Below are 16,420 nucleotides of genomic sequence, written 5' to 3' on the forward strand. Positions count from 1 at the left end.
AATATAAACGTTTAGCTCTGTCAGCTTCATACGCATATGCAGCTATACTCATATTTTAATGAGAATAAAATGTTGTTCTATTTGCAAAGTACAGACCCAAACGAATACGGGACAGTAAAGCTACAAACAAACTTAGGTCTACAGAATGAGGCGCTTGCATTCAGAATGGTTGACTTCAATACTATTGCTTCATTCGTTATAACAGATGAAACAGATTTCATGGAGATTGAAATAGATGGAAAGAAGCACGAAATAAGATTTCACAATAATGTAGAATATAAGATGGAAACATTAGCTGGAGTGTTAAATGCTCTCATAAATACTACAATAAACAAGGATAACGAAGAAAACTTAATGAATGTTAAACTTATTGCAGGAGTTTTGAAGTTCAGTTATGCGAAGGAGTTTAAGATAACACGAATGAGTCATAGAGTACAACTTCTTTTGGGAGCATACCATATGACATTTCCTTTGAAAAGTGTTGACAAAACGATTGAGATGAAATCTGTTCCATACGTATGTTATGGCAACTGTTTGTACATTGAGTCTAAAATAGCTAATGTCACAGGCATTTCAGGAGTTAATAGTAAAGGTTCAGTAGAATATAAGTCTTTCTGTTATGCAGTCAATTCAATGTTCATTCCAAACGTTCCTGTCATAGCAACTCATTTAGGTAAATGGGTTCGCATTAGTCCTCATAATTTGAAAGACATGCAATTCAGACTTGTTGACTTTCAAGGAGAGCCTGTAGAACTGAAGGCACCAGTGCGAATGACTGTTGAAGTTGACTTTTTAGAAAATATTAAATGCAACAGCTTACAAGAGAACTCAGAGCTAAAAAATAAAGTATGAATGTTATGTATTAGGTCATGAACTTTGGTTGTTGCTGTTTGATGAAACAAATGAGTTAGTTATGTCAGTCAAGAGAACAGAAAAATATTGTGTTAGTGAAAACTGCACCAAGTCAATAAGATTAGGTTTGCATTATGAAGATGAGTTCGATACTGTTGAAGAAGTTTTGGATAGATATTACAAATTGCTTTAATTTACTAAAACATATTTCAAGCAAAGTTTATATTCTGTTGAAAGTTTTGTATACTCGTTCGAATATTTATACTTAAACTCAACTCCTGTAGTTCCTGGTGTTTCAATGATGCGGATGTTACCTATTTTCATGAATATTGGTGTTTGACCACAGCATTCGATTTCAGGGTCGAGATAGTCAATGACACATTGCTTTCCTGTTATTCGTGATATAACATTTTCAAGGTCCTCCTTTGTTAGAATTATTTGGTTCTTACTTATAAGATTTATCAAAAGCTTCTTATCGTCTTTGAGTAAAATTGTTTGGTATAACTGAAGAAGGTAATGGTCTACGTTATCTGAAGGATTTGTTTGAACATTTATGTAAGGGTTGTCGTTGGCTTCTCTTGAAAGAATTTGGTCCAGTGGTGGATACTCTAACTTAACATCTGATGTAGCGTTAGCGTTTGAAGCTGTGTTTAAATTCACGGATTTCAGCTCTGGTTCTTTTTCTTTCAAACACTCTGAACTATAGTTCTTTATGACAATATTGTTTGTCGTTCGTGAGTCAACATTTGATGTTGGTTCAATTGGAACATTAACGGCACCAGCTAAGATGGATTTGCTTCTCATTTCATATAGAATAAAAACCTTTTATATGTATGAAATGAACAATATACTCGACAAGGGTTTGAATGTAAAGCTAACGAATGAAAATATTGTTGAATTCACTGAGACAGGTGCTGTGTATAAAGATGTAGAACTACTGAACAAAAGAGCAAAGGGAAGAAGCAGGAATATGAACAAAGGGTGGAAGCCTATAAAAATTTATGTCAATGATGGCTCAGGAGGTTCAAACATAAAGTATGCAGAAAGTTATAGAGTTTATGCTCTCAAAGGTGAAAAGCCTTCATTTAAGAACAGCTATTCTAACACATATCCTCAAAAGTAACGGATGGGGAAGTGGATGATATGAATGACAGCAAAAATATTAACAGAAATGGCGACAGAGATGCATGGAATTTGTTTACCATCAGTCAATTAAAGCATAAGATTTAAAACAATGTTGGTCGTTCCCATGGAATATTTTTGACTTTAATGGTATTAGTCATGATATGAATCTCAAGGTATGAACGAGGAGAGATGAGAGACTTATATGCTTCCCAAATTTCTTCAAAAGGTAATGTTATACCTGACTGTTTCCAAATGAGTTCAATATCATAACGTGAGAAACCTTGAAAGATAACGAAGTCAGTTATGAGACGTTTTATGTTTAAAGCAAGGAAACGCCATGTTTGCATAAGTATTGCTACAGTTAAATGGTAATGTCTGACTTTAGTTATGATGTTAGCTAATGGTGAGTCTGGTTTGACACTAAACCTTTTCCGGCGAAGTCGTCACAAACGAGCAGAGTGTTTGAAGGATACTTTTTGAAGGGGTATTTTGAAAGTTTTGATAGAATGTAGTTTGTCAGTCGTTTCATATCGTAAACTCCTGAGTACTGACGTAAGTGGTGTTTGTCAATAATTCTTTCCATCTCTTCTGAAGTCTTTTGCATTCCTGACTGTATGAACTCTACGATGACATAATATTTCCTCTTACGTCGAATGTAATGTTGAAGAAATTCAATGAGTTCACTGTCTGGAACTTTAACGACAGATGCTTGAACTTTACTCATGAATGTTTTCGCTGTTGAATCCATAGAGTCTGAAGTTGCTGATATAATGATTTGGTCATAATATGAATCTTTCCTAAACGCTCTGTTATGAGTATATGACGAATGAGGTTAAATGTCTTACCTGAACCCATCTTTCCACAATAGAAATACACACCATTTGAACAGAACTCATAGTCCTTACTGAAAGGAAGAATGAGAGAAGAGTTAAGTTTTCTGTGTTTCATTCATGTCTTCATCTACTCTGTAAATTAAATGCTTCATTTTATTATTAAAAATGCAAGTCAGAAATATTCAGAACATAGCACCGAGTCTAACTGACAAGAGTATAAAGATATATTATGAACATGTTATGATGAAACCAACCAAAATTCAAGAAAGTCAGTATACTTATGAATATCCAAGACACTGGGTAGAGTATATAGGAGGTGAGAAAGCTATTGAAATAAGACAAGTTAGAAGTATTCCAGCAGGAAGAACAATATTATTGAAGAACTTTAATGTTTTGAGGTATAATGATGAAACAAAGAAGCAAGATAGTTTTCCTGTTGCTGTGTATGTGAACTTAGACACAGGAGATGACATGAAAGTTTTTAACACAAAGCTTCAAACGGTAGTGAGAGAACAACTGACTGCGGAAGGACATCCATTGCCTTCAGAAGTTACCATAGCATATAATTTTGAAACAAACTCAATAGATTTTAAAATCGCCTCTGCAAAGAAGTCAGGTTTTACATTTAATGAAGCAGATGTATATTCGAATGAAAACTTCAAAGCTATTGCATGGTTAGATAATGACGATTGCTTTAAGAAAATATTTAAATACAGTGACTCAACGATGTCAATAGATGACCTTCGTGGAATGTTACCATCGACGTTTACAGTAAGAAGGTTCAGCAGGATTGCTTACAAGATTGTCAATTGGTGGCGTTTGGTCTCGTGAGAACATTGTTATAAAATCCAGTATAAGTGAATTTGCTGAAGAATCTATATTATGTCTTTCAAACTACATGTATTCGCCGCCGAAGCATTATAGTATAACAAACTTTGTCAGTAAGTTTAACATAAGACTTGTCGAACCTTCTTCAATGAAAGATGTTGTGCTACCTAAAGATGGAAAGGATGGACTCATTATTGAAATGATTTTAATTGCATATTAAATGAGCTTGTTCTTGAGGTCATTCATGATGAAATAACTGTTGTAGAAGATGTTAGCAATTGTTCAGACATTTTGAAGCGTATAGATGATATAAGAAATAAGTTAGATAGACCGCAAAGCAGTGAGGGCGAAGCCCGTGAGAACGCTTATGTTTCATTGACTTTCTCCAGTAACGAGAACTTTTATGAGATAATATTGAAGAGAGATGATTTTAATATGGGGTAAATGGTAGCTTGGGCAGCTTTAGGCGCAATGGGAACAAAAGCATTAGCATTTGGAGCAAAAGCACTTGGAGCTTATTGACGCAGTAAATAAAATGAGTGGAGGAAGGGTTTCGAAGACATTAGATGCAAATAAAGGAAAGATTGGAGGCTGGGTTGCAAAAGAAGTTAAGATTAAATAAAATAGGGCTCATAATAAAGCACCAATTTGGTTGCGACTGAGTCAGAAAATGCTTTAGGAAAGGACGATGAGTTTGCAAAACACGCCAAAAGACTTTAATGACCAGATGAAAGGTGAAACAATGCATTTAAATAGAGTCGATGGAACTAAAGAAAATGTTTCTTCTCCACCAGTAGTTCTTCCGTATGGTCCCTATGGAATGTATGGAAACCCTTACGAAAGACCATTTGACCCATTGACTGGTGGAAGTAATTGGTATCATTACGGCCGAAGAAGAAAGACAGTCAAGTTGGAGACAGACGTGAAGAAAGCAACTAAAAAGAAACCAAGGAAGAGAGTTATAAAGCAATGAATTCAACAGGTTAGAAATCGGGTTAGAAAAGAGGTTAGATCTAACCTTCTACCCTAAATTTATTTTGTGCTATGTTTTCATACATGTGGGAGTGGTGATATCATTAATTTTTAAGTTTATTTTTTATTTTATTTTTATATAAATGACGAAAACTATTGAGATAACAAACTACAACGGTCATGAGTTCAAGAATTTGTTCTTCGTTCCTCGTGAAAATACATTCTATCAGATACGAGGGAGAAAGGGTAAAGTTAGTTTGAGCGTTTACGACAACAAACATAATGGGAGATATATAAAAGCAATAGATACAAACGGTAAGCGTGTTTCATTAGCTTTGTCAAAACTTACATACATTTATTTTGACAGTGATTTTGACTCTGACGATTGGAGTGACAGCAGCGATACTGAAGAATATGAACTATTGTGTGAAGCACAGCAATGGGAAGCGCTGCAATACTTTTGTAAATGAGAACATTAGTGGGAACGTTAGTGAGAACGTTTATTTTTTCATTAGTGAAGTCGTTAGCGAAAATGTTAGTGAGGTGAAGTGGTTGGCGGCTTTGTAAATATTTAAGGTTAAGTTAGTGTTGTCGTTTGTGTTGTAAAATATACGTTAGCGGTTTTGTAAAGTGTCAAACCGTTATCTTGGGTAAGGTGGAACGCAGTGCCGCCGTACCCAAGATAGGGATACTAACTAAATTCGGCGAATGACGTTTTATTTGTTCCCTTTACGTCTGTAAGAGTGAATGGGTCTTGTGTTGGTGCAATGACTAAGTTATTTTTGCTTGGAGTAAGTTCGATAGAAATTTTTCCTGCCCAGTTTGGCAAGTATCTTAAAAACCTGAAGATGAGGAAAGATGACAAAGGAACTCTAAGTTTCAGTTTTACTTTAGTGGCAGCAGTTCCATCTGAACCAGAAAGGTTAACATAAACTCCTGGAACGTTAGGGTCAAGTCTTCTTATTTTCTCAATAGTTGCATACTGGTCTGTTTGTTCTCTAGCTTGTGGTTGTACTGAGTTTCTCAAAGCGAACCATTCATAGTTTGCCCATGTTACTGTTTGAACTAAGTCAGAGTTAGAATATATCTTATATCCCATGAAAACTTCTGGAGCATATTGGTATCCGACATAGAAAATTCCATTGCAACCTTTCTTGTCAGACAACTTGGCAGAAGGTTTTATTTCAATGTCTTGTTCCACGTATAAGAATGAGTTGTCAATAGAAATAATATGAAACCTGTCGCAAGCAATATCTACTGTTGTTGAAGAACCTTCTCCAAACTCACCTACGTTTCCATAAGAAACAGCAGTTGTATATTCGTAAGTTCCAGGAACTATTTCTGACCTTCTAATGGCATTGTCGCATTCGTTATACCATTCGGAAACATTTCCGTTCATGGCATCCAAAACTGTTGGCGTTATATTCTGAGCGGCGTACATTTCATATGGGTAAAAATATAGAATAGTTGAATTTATGTGTCATAATATAGGGTGTCCAAAGGTGTGTTTAGCACAAACCTGAATACTGCGAATAGAAATAAACAAGTTACATATATATAAAGTTTATTTAAATATAATCACCATTGGATTCAATCACGCGTTCGCAGCGATCGATCCAGGCTTGAAAGACACGCTTTAAATCATCATGAGAAAATTGCTCAAATTGCTCTCTTACAAAATTTTCAAGATCATCTGGACTCGCGAATTCGCGTCCTTCAGCTCTCTTTTTTAGCGTGCCGAATAAATAAAAGTCAGAGGGTGCAATATCAGGTGAATAAATTGGGTTTGGAACAACTTTGACATTGTTTTCCACCAAGTAATTCATTACCTTATGACTTTTGTGAACTCTTGAATTATCAAAATGAATTGCAAACTTTTGTTTTTGTTGTTTGGATTTCTCAAACTCATCAGAATTGATAATTTGAGTAAGAACATTGTCAATTAGATACTGAGCATTCATCGTATTAGGTTTTTGAAGAATATCAATTGCGATGATGCCATTCACGCCCCAAAAAACCGACAACATCATCATTGGTGTGTCAATTTTTTTCTTCGGGAATGTTTGCGGATTTTCATCCTTCGGGATCCACATGATTTTGGCTTCTGTTGCATATTGAAACCAAGACTCGTCCCCTGTTACTAAAAAGCGAAACTTCTTGGATTGATACGCACCCAATATAGAGAGGAGCTCTTTCGAAGATTGGACTCTAGATTTTTTTTGAACTGAATTAAGGTTGTGCGGAACCCAACGTGTATACGCTAGTTTGTAGTTCAAATAATTGTGCAGATAATAACTGACTGTTGTACGTGGTATCTTTGTCATCTCCTCTATCCTTCTGAGTGATGCTCTTGGGTCTTCATCTAGCGCTTGAAGAATTGCTTTGATTTTTCTTTGATCCGGCGATTTTTTGTCAATTTTTATGATGGGCGCCTTTTTGTTCATGAAGTGATACATCCTAACATGATACGTTACAGTGGAATAGCTAGGAGCATCCATACCGAAGCATTTTACCAATGTCTCGTAGATTTTTTACAGTCTTTGCATTTTTTTGCAAGAGCGAGGATGTTTTCTTTATGATTCATTAAAAAAATGAAAAAAATCCCGCCAAAATTTCCCGCGAAACCGCCTCTTGTCTCAAAATTCATTTTATATCCCGGCATGGCGCCAAAATACAACATACTCATCATATACATATATTCATATTTTTTATTATATATTTATAATCAGCATATATCTCCTTTAATAGTCTCATATAGAGCGCTGTGCTAAACGCACCTTTGGACACCCTATAGAACCCACTCGTACCAAGCTTTACTTTCTTCCTGACTGAGTTTTTAACTCTTCTTTTTCCTTCATTGCCACTACTTTCACTAGATGAAGTTACTTCTTCACTACTTTCACTTTGTTCTACTCTTCTCTTCTTCTTTGGTGTCGCTTTTGGTAACTTGCCCTCTGCTTCAAGTTGTTGCATCTTTGCCTCATGTTCACCTAGTATGTTGTAAATTTCCCATGTCCTTTTTGCCTTTGGGCTCTGGTCGCCCATCTCAGGTAACCTATATCCTAGAAAGATTTTGTCATAGTTTGTATTTGAGTCTTCGCGTATTGTTTGCATGACTCTTTCCTGAGTTTCCGGTTCAAGCTCTTCAAACAGAGCTTGTCCATATGGAATAAGCTCGTTTCCAAATATATGTTTTTGTAGCCATTCTGGTTTTCTTTCCATGTTACCAATAATATCTTTTGTGAATGGGAAAGCTTTTACCCAATGTTTCAGTCTTGCGTCATTTATTTCTGTAGTTGGTTTTATTTTGTCAAGGAACATGTTTTTCAATACTAACATTTCATTTGGTACTGTCCATTTGAGTTTTCTTAAATATTCATCCATTCTCGGTTCATTGTCTGCAAAGTAAGTTTTTATGACATTTTGTAAACTTTCGTTTGCAAGGTCATGTACAATAGGTTCTCTTCCTTCTATCTCCCTAACTTTCTTTCTAAACTCTTCACCAAATATACCATCTTTATGGTTCTGTGTAGTTCTTTGAGATAAATGTTCTAGAACGTCAGGTGTTATATTTCCATGAGCCATGTTCATTTCATACTGGTCCAAAATATCTGCATGTTTCATATCTTTCAATGGCATTAAAGCCGCGCTGAAAATACCAGCTATATCTGGTTCACCATTCACTTCCATTGCGTCTACAACTTCTTGGAATTGTGGTTGTAAGTTTATGAACCACCTATCCGGATTAGCTTTATGACCCCATCTCATTGTAGTTCCATAGTCTGCAGAAACAAAAGTAGGTTTGTTTCCATATTGGTTAGGTTCTGAATGAACTTTAAACAATGTTTCATTTCTATATGTTTTGTTGAAATTTAACCTTTTATTTTCACCGAGTTCAGCCAAAGATTGAACGTTATATGGTCGTAAGTAAAAAGGATTATTGTATTTGCGTACATTTTCTTTCAGTACTTCCATTCTATGCTGAATATTTTCATCTGATGTTGGAGTCTTTTGTATGTCGGCGAACATTTTTCGATATTCTTCTACTATGTCAGCCGAATTTTTCTTAGACTCTTGGAAAGATTCCATATTCTCCGCATACACTTGTTGAGGGTCAAGATTTTTCGGCTGTTCCAAATCTTCATCTAGTTCTGTGAAGTTAGTTTCCAAAGGAGGGACTTGTTCGTTTCCTTCAGGCTCTTCTAGCTGTTGTTGCTGAACTATTTCTTCCATGTCTGGTTGTATCTGAACTAGTTCTTCCTGTGGAGTTTCTTGTACCTCATCTGGTGGCATTTCATATATTCCGAGACCGTTTTTAAAAAGTTCCCTATCTAAGTCATCCGGACTCATAAACCTTTCTTCTTTCGTTCCGTCTCTATTTTTTACGCGTTTCATGAAGAGAGTTGAATTATCATTTAGCTCTGACATCAAATATCTCGGAGTAAATTCATCCATGTCATTTGGATGATATGCTATTAAATCATATCCCTTAGCGAGCTTGTATTTTCCAGGTTTGAAATTATATCCCATTTGGTGCTGAACCATAAAGCTAAATAGGTTCGGGTCAGTATTTCCTTCCTTGAACTTTCCAATAGCTTCTTTATATCTGTCACTAAAGTCAAGAGTATCTGGGTAACCATAATCTTCCTTAAGCATTTTTAAGAATTCTTGGTTTCCTTGTTCTCTACTTCTTTTATGTCCTTGCTCTGTTTGTGGTTGTTGTTGTGCAGGGTTTTGAACTGTTGGTTGTTGTGTAGTGTTTTGAACTGTTGGTTGTTGTGCAGGGTTTTGAACTGTTGGTTGTTGTGCTGGTTGTGGTTGTTGTTGTGCAGGGTTTTGAACTGTTGGTTGTTGTTGTTTTGGTGCATGCCTGTGTCTGTGTCCATGTGACGATGTAAATGTTTTAGGTAGTCCTGGTGCAGGTGCTTCTCTTGGAGGGTTTGGTGGTATATAAGTTCCACCAGCTGGCACATATGTTCCATCTGCAGCATAATGTCCTACCTGACTTTTCGTTCTTAAGAAAGCATTTACTAGGTCTGTTTTGGTCTGTTGTAACTCTTTTTCTTGACTTTCCACAACAGTTGCTCTAACGGCGTCATAGGCACTTTGAACTGCCTGTCTCGTTGCTGCATCTGTTATTTTCGTCATATTTTGTGCTACTTCTTTTAACTCTTTGTCGAAACCTTCAGACTTCAGTTTCTTTCCAGATGAGAAGTCGTTCACTAGTTTCACCTTACTATGAAGAGCTTCGAAGGCATTCTTAAAGTCAGCATTTGTTAAAGCTTCATTTGAACTGTCTTCATCCGCTTGTATTTTTGTCCTTATTGACCCTATAAGTTGGGCTGCTTTAGCGTTGGCTTGGGCATCTAACCAGTCATTATTAGCTTTTATATATTCTGCGCTTTTCATTGCCTTTTGCATGGCTGCGTCGTTATTTTTACTTTCTTGTGCTAAGTTTTCATACTGTACGGTTTGGTTTTGCAACTGTAAAAGTTTTTCTGCCTTTACATTTGCTTCAACTTCTTTTTTATACTCATCGCTATCCATATATGTCTTCAGGGCTTTTTGTTTTATTTCTTCATCTTTCAGTACTTTATATTGAGTAGTATGGTTTTTCAAATTTATAACATCTTGTTCCATTTTTGCTACTTCTGCTGCTTTTTCTGACACTTTTTTCGCATATTCCTCTGTACTTAGTTCTTTCAGTTGTTCTTCTTTCTTCTTTTTCTCTACGTTTAACTCATTGAGTTTCTTTGTGTGTCTGTCATATTCTAGTTTTTTTTCGTTTTCGCTTATTTGTTTCTGTATGTCTATGTTTGACTTTTTGACATCTGTTATTTGATTTTTGAGTGAACTCAAATTCATTTGACTTTGAGGGTTATAAGCTGTTCCGTCTGCAGCTCCACCATAGCCTGTCATTTTCGCTAAAAGTGCCGCTCTTAAACCTCCACTCTGTGCACCAATAACTCGGTTTAAAAGCATAGGGTTGCTTGACATTTGTTGCAACATAGTGGGGTCATTCATCATTTGTTGTTGCAACTGTTGTTGTGGTGTCAGTTTTACTATTGGATGTTTCAATGCTCCCTTCCTCTTACGTATATTCTTACGTAGCTTACGTGGCATTTTAAGTGAAGTTAAAAAGTGGTTTTTGACAGATGTTTATATGACACCATTAATATGATGTAAATAACAACGGTTTTGGTTTTGTCACCGGCTGGTCGGCTGGGGTTCGGTCCTCCTCTTGGGTCTTGGGCAAAATTTCTTAGGGCTAGAAGGGGCGCAGCCCCTGGAAGCCCCACATACCTGACCTTTTTACCATTGTTGCAAAAGATAAAGTTAACTTTTTTTATTATTATGTTAGTATGTTAAATTTTTATTCATCAATCTATAGTTATGGAAGATTATTACCACGTGGAAAGTTTTAATAAAACTCCAATTCCAAAAATAGAGTGAAGTGAATCTCGCAAAAATTAACATTTTAAAGGACCAATCCGGATAACAAAAAGTTCCAAATTGGGAGGGTTCAAATTATCTGACGGGTTCAAATTGGGTTTTGATGAGATTTGTAAATTCTATCGTACTCATTTGTGAGAATTGGAGGTTTTTTACTTTAAAATATTTTTGCTTTTGTGTCAAAAAATAAAGTAACCGATAACCAAAATGGCACAAAGGGATTTAAAAAAAAAAAAAAGGTAGTGGGGCTTCCAGGCACTTCGTGCCCTCTAGCCCCAGTCACTTTTCTGTCACTTTTCAGGAAAAAACATTTTTATTATATATATAAAATGAATTTTACAAAACCACCGTTACCCTTCTTTGGAAATAAGAGTAGATGTAAAGATATTCTATTGAGAGAACTTAAGAAACTACCGAATGGTCTAACATTTGTAGACTTGTTCGGTGGAAGTTTCTATATATCCCATTTGTGCCATACAATATTCCCAGACTCAAAGATTATATGCAATGACTTCGACAACTATATGGACCGTCTCAAACATATACCAGACACAAACAATATATTGAAGAGTTAAAAGAAAAGATACCTATAGGTAAGATGGAACGTATACCATTAGATAAGAAAAATATTGTCAGAGAGGTTTTGAAAAAAGCAGAGTATATAGACTGGGATAGTATATCTGCTAGACTATTATATAGTGGTTCTATAAGAGTTCATGACATTGAAACACTTATGTCAAACGTTTTATATCTTAACTATACAAAGGTTTTCAAAGAGAACATAGAAAAATATACTGAGGGTATAGAGTTTGTGAGATGTCATTGGACAGAGTTGTATGAAAAATATAAAGACAAGGAAAATGTTTTCTTTATAGTGGACCCGCCGTTCTATAACACATGGGATTTTCAATACCAAGTAGACTGGACTTTGAGAGACTCTTTAGAAACTTTAGACGTTTTTACATAACCATCCATGCTTTTACTTTACATCCGATAAAAGTGGTTTGGAAAGTGTCATGAGATGGTTAGAGGACATACATGACTATGAGTTTAGATATGACAAGATAGAATATGAGAGAGGTCCTATAAACCGGAAAAGTGTCATAACAAGAAATTTTACTAGTAAGTAAATGTGGTTTGAAATAGGACTACTTGTTTTAGGTTTTTTCCATTGTGTCATTTACTTATTTGACGTGGCAGAAAAGTACAGAGAATATGAAGATGAACCAATGCCTGCAAATGTTCAGCATATGTACTCGTAAGAGATATTTTTATCTAATATTAAATGGACGCACAGAACTTAGCGAATGCACAGCAACCTGGACAACCAAACCCAGAGAATATTCCAAATGAAGTTAGAATACAAACTGCAATGGCAAACTATGGTCAAGTGCCAACAGATGTACAAATGCAAACTGCCATGTCAAATGACGCTGCGTTAGGTTTGCCACCATGGTATGCAAATATGAGATGGAAAGAGTTTTATACAAACCCTGAAGTGGGATATAAACAACTCTATGCAGATGACGCGAACACAGGAGTTGACCCAGAGTATGTTTTCTACCAGAGGAGAAATAGAATGTATGAGCTCCAGTTAAAAAATGCTATGGAACTCAACAGGAAACGTAAGAGACTAGGCGGACATTAGATTTTTACATATAGTAAAATGGGTTTCTTCAGTAGTATTGGAAACTTCTTTCGAAATGTTGGAAGAGGTATATGGAATGGAATAAAATCTGTCGGAAGAGGTATATGGAACGGAGTCAAAAATATTGGTAAAAGAGTAGGTCAGTTCGTTGGTATTATACCTAAAGACCCTGAACCAGAAGAACAAGCTCCTGTTATACAACAGCCTGAACCTGCACCACAGTCAAGTTGGCAACCAAATCCAACACCTCAACCGTATTAAAATTATATTTTTACCGTTCGATAGTAGTTGTATATGAAACTAAGTTCTAAGTAAAACGCATGGTATAATGGAACTATTCTCTTTCTTCCATCTGTTGTAAACCATACTTGAAAGTCTGAAATACTTCCACTTGGTGGTTCATATAGCTTTGTAGGTTTTTCGTAAAAGTCATTTGCCAAGCATAAAAAAAGAGTTTTGTGCACCAGAAAATGAAGCATGAACTATAATAGCATCTGAGTCGAAAACATTTTCATATGTTCCATTAGGGTTTTCGACTTCATAAAAGTTCGGGTGTACTGGATATTCTGCAGGCTGATTTAACATCCTCAAAAATCTATACCATGCCAAGTTGTTATATTTTGTAGAAATATAAACGTTTTCTCCAAGGTCTTCTATTCTATTGATTTTAACAGTTGCATTTTTCCTGTCATATATAATATCGAGATGGTACTCTCCTTCGTCAATGTTGTACTGTTTTGCATATTCGAGATAGATATCGTTTATTTTTTCTTGAAAAGCTTGAAGAGTTGTTTCTAAGTTTACAAGCAAATTCACTTGTAAAAGTTTTCCCTGTTCAAATTTCTCATACATACGTTTTTCTTTGTTATAGTATCGAACTTCAAAACCGACCGTAAATGGGAAACCATGTATGGCTTCTGAAATGAACTTCATTCTACGAAAGCCAATAGCTTTTGTGACAGATGGGTCTCTTAACCATCTTAACGGGTAGTCAAAACGATAGCCTTCATGCTTTACGGTCTCTGTCTCAAACTTTTGACCGACATTAGTAAAAAGTTCATCTAATGGTTTAGTTGTAGCAACTCTTGAATTTTCTTTTTCTATTGAAAGCATATTTTATCTAGAATAAAAATGTCAAATGAAACAGCGTCTATGAGAGAAATACAACACAACCGACAACTCATTATACAAGCTCTAAATAAGAACACAACAAACTTTTCAAACTATTCTAAGATATCTGAGTCATTGAAAGAAGGAAACTTAAAACTGACATTAAACCCAATGACAGATGAGTTTCTATTTCAAGACAATAAGAACCATACTGTCTGTATAAATCCAACAAAAGGAACTTTAAACGAGAAACCTATAAATGAACTTCTTTTGAAAGCAGATGTTGACAACAAAGCTGACAAAACATATGTAGACGATGCAATAGCAAAAGAAGAAGAAAGAGCTAACAAAGCTTATGCAACAAAAGAACATACTCATCCTGAACTAGCAGACAAAACATATGTTGACAATAAAATGTCAAGTGAAGTGACAAGAGCTGACAAAGAATATTCTAAAAAGACTCATACACATTCTATATCTGAAATAACAGACTTAAACGTTAGCCTTGAAAAGAAAGCAGATAAGGGATGGGTGGCTAGTAAGTTAGAGAAGAAGGCAGATAAGGAATATGTGGATGAAAAAGATAACGAAATGAAAGAAAGGGTTGACTGGTACCATGAATGGACATCGGAGACTTTTAAAGTTAAAGCCGATACAGGATGGGTTTCAGGATGTTTAGACCTTAAAGCGGATAAAACATATGTTAACGATGAGTTAGAGAAGAAAGCAGATAAGACTCATACACATACCATTGCAAATATAACAAACTTACAAGAAACCTTAAACAGGAAAAGTGACGTTGGACATACACATACATCTTCTGAAATAACAGACTTAAACGTTAGCCTTGAAAAGAAAGCAGATAAAACATATGTCAATGAAATATACCAAAGTTTAGTTGGAACAACAAAAAATATTGAAACTATTGTTGGTGACTTTTCTATCTATGAAGAAAACAAATATTTTAGATGGGAGTTTGTACATTCCTTAAAAAATGGTATACGGTATAAACTCATTCCGAAAAATAACAATGAAATGTATGTAAGCTATAAAAAGAACGATGGTACACAAGTTAAAGTTCCATTAGACAACAACTGCTACTTAAACTTATATGGAGACGAACAAAAGAAATATTTAAGAGTTTATGAAATGGCAGATATGACATTGCCTGACCCAGCTCCGGCACCATATTATTATGACTATGGTGCTGAAGGCGGAGCACTACACGCAGATGAACAAAAGCAAACATTATATTTAGAATATTATAGATATAAAAGATATAATGCAATAGAAAAAACGAGAATAGTATACTATTATATAGATGACAAAAATAAATATTATAGTCAAGATTTTACCTACCCTGAAAACATAAGATTATATTATAAAAAATATTCTGACACAAACCAGAAGAAACCTGAAATAGTTGCACTATATTTAAGTTCAAAAGAGACAATCCTATAATATCTCATATGTTTGATTTCATGAACCCAGTAGGTTCTATTTATACATCTATGGAAGCAAGAGGTCCTCAAGTAATGTTTGGTGTTGGTGCATGGGAACAAATAGTCGACAGGTTTTTGTATTGTGCAAACTCTTCAAAGGAAACAGGTGGTTCGAAGAAAATTAAAGAAGCAAACCTTCCACCGCACACTCATACAGGAACTACAAACTTTTCTGGTGACCATAGCCACTCATTAAGAGACCACCCATTATACAACTCAGAATATGAAGCTGGTTATGATGTTTTATCTCCAGATTATAACCATTCGGCAAAAAAGACTTTTCGACCAACTGAACCAGGAGGAAATCATTCACATACTTTCACAACAAATCCAACAGGCTTGGGTGAAGACTACATGCCACCTTACATGACAGTTTACGCATGGTATAGAATTGCTTAGTCGTCATGTTCCACTTCTTTAGCATATTCGTCAGGAGTTGTCTTATATTGGTTAGGAACTGTCTTTGAAAGTATACCACCTTGAACTTTGACAAGTTTGAAACGAGGTCTGACAATAGTAGTTTTATCTTCTGCTTGCAGTCTGTACATTTTGCCATGTTTGCCTAAAACTTCATAATATTCTCTTGTATACTTTCTTCTATTTTTACGAACACGAATGTGAGTACCTGTCGGGTTCCCATTGTTGTCATAGTCAATAGTATTTTCATATGGGTCGCGTTTAGGTATTTCTATTTTTACTTTGTCACCTTTCTTAAGTTTGAAGCCCGGCATTCTTTCTTGTTTGTCTCTTTTGACTAAATTATTAAATATATAGTCTTTCTCTAAGTCAGGGTTGTTTTTCATTTCTTCGGGGGAGTGGTTTCCCAAACCTTTTTGTTTACGGCTATTGTAAATATTTAAAACTTGTCTCATCTTTGCCATGGAGAAGTGTCTATACTTGTCGTCATATGACATTTCATTTGCTTCACCACCTTGTGGTTGGTTTAAGTCTCTTAACATTTTTATACATCCGTCAATGACACCAAGAGCAGAATGGTTTTGGTCGACAATGAAATATTGGTTTACATTTTTTGAACGCAGATAGTTTTTAATATCGTCTGATTTGAAAGAACTTTCACAGTCAGATGTCAGTTTTGT

The 16,420-nt window shown here is 35.4% G+C and overlaps 9 protein-coding genes and 2 pseudogenes across 11 annotated transcripts, besides 7 other annotated features; 4 read left to right on the plus strand and 7 right to left on the minus strand.

Moving 5' to 3' along the window:
* Positions 1-5,307: part of a mobile genetic element that runs on past the window's edge.
* TVAGG3_0320460 (uncharacterized protein) lies at positions 70-706 on the plus strand (the record flags this gene model as incomplete). Its single annotated transcript, XM_051230156.1, has 1 exon — positions 70-706. A coding segment is annotated over one exon (637 nt), but the record flags the coding sequence as incomplete, so codon positions are not given.
* TVAGG3_0320470 (uncharacterized protein) lies at positions 1,042-1,656 on the minus strand (the record flags this gene model as incomplete). The annotated part of the gene is made up of 1 exon (XM_051230157.1): positions 1,042-1,656. One exon carries the CDS (start codon positions 1,654-1,656, stop codon positions 1,042-1,044), a length of 615 nt encoding a protein of 204 aa, XP_051099887.1.
* Positions 2,079-2,420, minus strand: TVAGG3_0320480 (protein of unknown function, DUF4106 family; the record flags this gene model as incomplete). Its single annotated transcript, XM_051230158.1, has 1 exon — positions 2,079-2,420. A coding segment is annotated over one exon (342 nt), but the record flags the coding sequence as incomplete, so codon positions are not given.
* Positions 2,516-2,962, minus strand: TVAGG3_0320490 (annotated as a pseudogene). The gene has a single exon. A coding segment is annotated over exon 1 (447 nt).
* TVAGG3_0320500 (uncharacterized protein) lies at positions 2,976-3,484 on the plus strand (the record flags this gene model as incomplete). Its single annotated transcript, XM_051230159.1, has 1 exon — positions 2,976-3,484. A coding segment is annotated over one exon (509 nt), but the record flags the coding sequence as incomplete, so codon positions are not given.
* Positions 4,586-5,307: a terminal%2Cinverted (terminal inverted repeat of Maverick-1A transposon ID:TVAGG3_0320330).
* A 75-nt stretch (positions 5,308-5,382) lies between these two features.
* Positions 5,383-5,997: a mobile genetic element.
* Positions 5,998-6,098: 101 nt separating this feature from the next.
* Positions 6,099-6,126: a terminal%2Cinverted (terminal inverted repeat of Mariner transposon ID:TVAGG3_0320520).
* Positions 6,099-7,401: a mobile genetic element.
* TVAGG3_0320530 lies at positions 6,179-7,305 on the minus strand (annotated as a pseudogene). Its single transcript has one exon. A coding segment is annotated over exon 1 (1,127 nt).
* Positions 7,374-7,401: a terminal%2Cinverted (terminal inverted repeat of Mariner transposon ID:TVAGG3_0320520).
* A 1,281-nt stretch (positions 7,402-8,682) lies between these two features.
* TVAGG3_0320540 (protein of unknown function, DUF4106 family) lies at positions 8,683-10,157 on the minus strand (the record flags this gene model as incomplete). Its single annotated transcript, XM_051230160.1, has 1 exon — positions 8,683-10,157. A coding segment is annotated over one exon (1,475 nt), but the record flags the coding sequence as incomplete, so codon positions are not given.
* Positions 10,158-10,379: 222 nt separating this feature from the next.
* Positions 10,380-10,733, minus strand: TVAGG3_0320550 (protein of unknown function, DUF4106 family; the record flags this gene model as incomplete). The annotated part of the gene is made up of 1 exon (XM_051230161.1): positions 10,380-10,733. A coding segment is annotated over one exon (354 nt), but the record flags the coding sequence as incomplete, so codon positions are not given.
* A 1,615-nt stretch (positions 10,734-12,348) lies between these two features.
* On the plus strand, positions 12,349-12,711 carry TVAGG3_0320560 (uncharacterized protein; the record flags this gene model as incomplete). Its single annotated transcript, XM_051230162.1, has 1 exon — positions 12,349-12,711. The coding sequence occupies one exon, from the start codon at positions 12,349-12,351 to the stop codon at positions 12,709-12,711; it is 363 nt and encodes a 120-aa protein (XP_051099892.1).
* Positions 12,712-12,729: 18 nt separating this feature from the next.
* On the plus strand, positions 12,730-12,972 carry TVAGG3_0320570 (serine threonine-protein phosphatase family; the record flags this gene model as incomplete). Its single annotated transcript, XM_051230163.1, has 1 exon — positions 12,730-12,972. The coding sequence occupies one exon, from the start codon at positions 12,730-12,732 to the stop codon at positions 12,970-12,972; it is 243 nt and encodes an 80-aa protein (XP_051099893.1).
* Positions 12,973-13,570: 598 nt separating this feature from the next.
* Positions 13,571-13,824, minus strand: TVAGG3_0320580 (uncharacterized protein; the record flags this gene model as incomplete). Its single annotated transcript, XM_051230164.1, has 1 exon — positions 13,571-13,824. A coding segment is annotated over one exon (254 nt), but the record flags the coding sequence as incomplete, so codon positions are not given.
* A 681-nt stretch (positions 13,825-14,505) lies between these two features.
* Positions 14,506-16,420: part of a mobile genetic element that runs on past the window's edge.

The sequence above is a fragment of the Trichomonas vaginalis genome, chromosome V, assembly GCF_026262505.1.
Source record: "Trichomonas vaginalis G3 chromosome V, whole genome shotgun sequence".
Taxonomy (NCBI): domain Eukaryota; phylum Parabasalia; order Trichomonadida; family Trichomonadidae; genus Trichomonas; species Trichomonas vaginalis.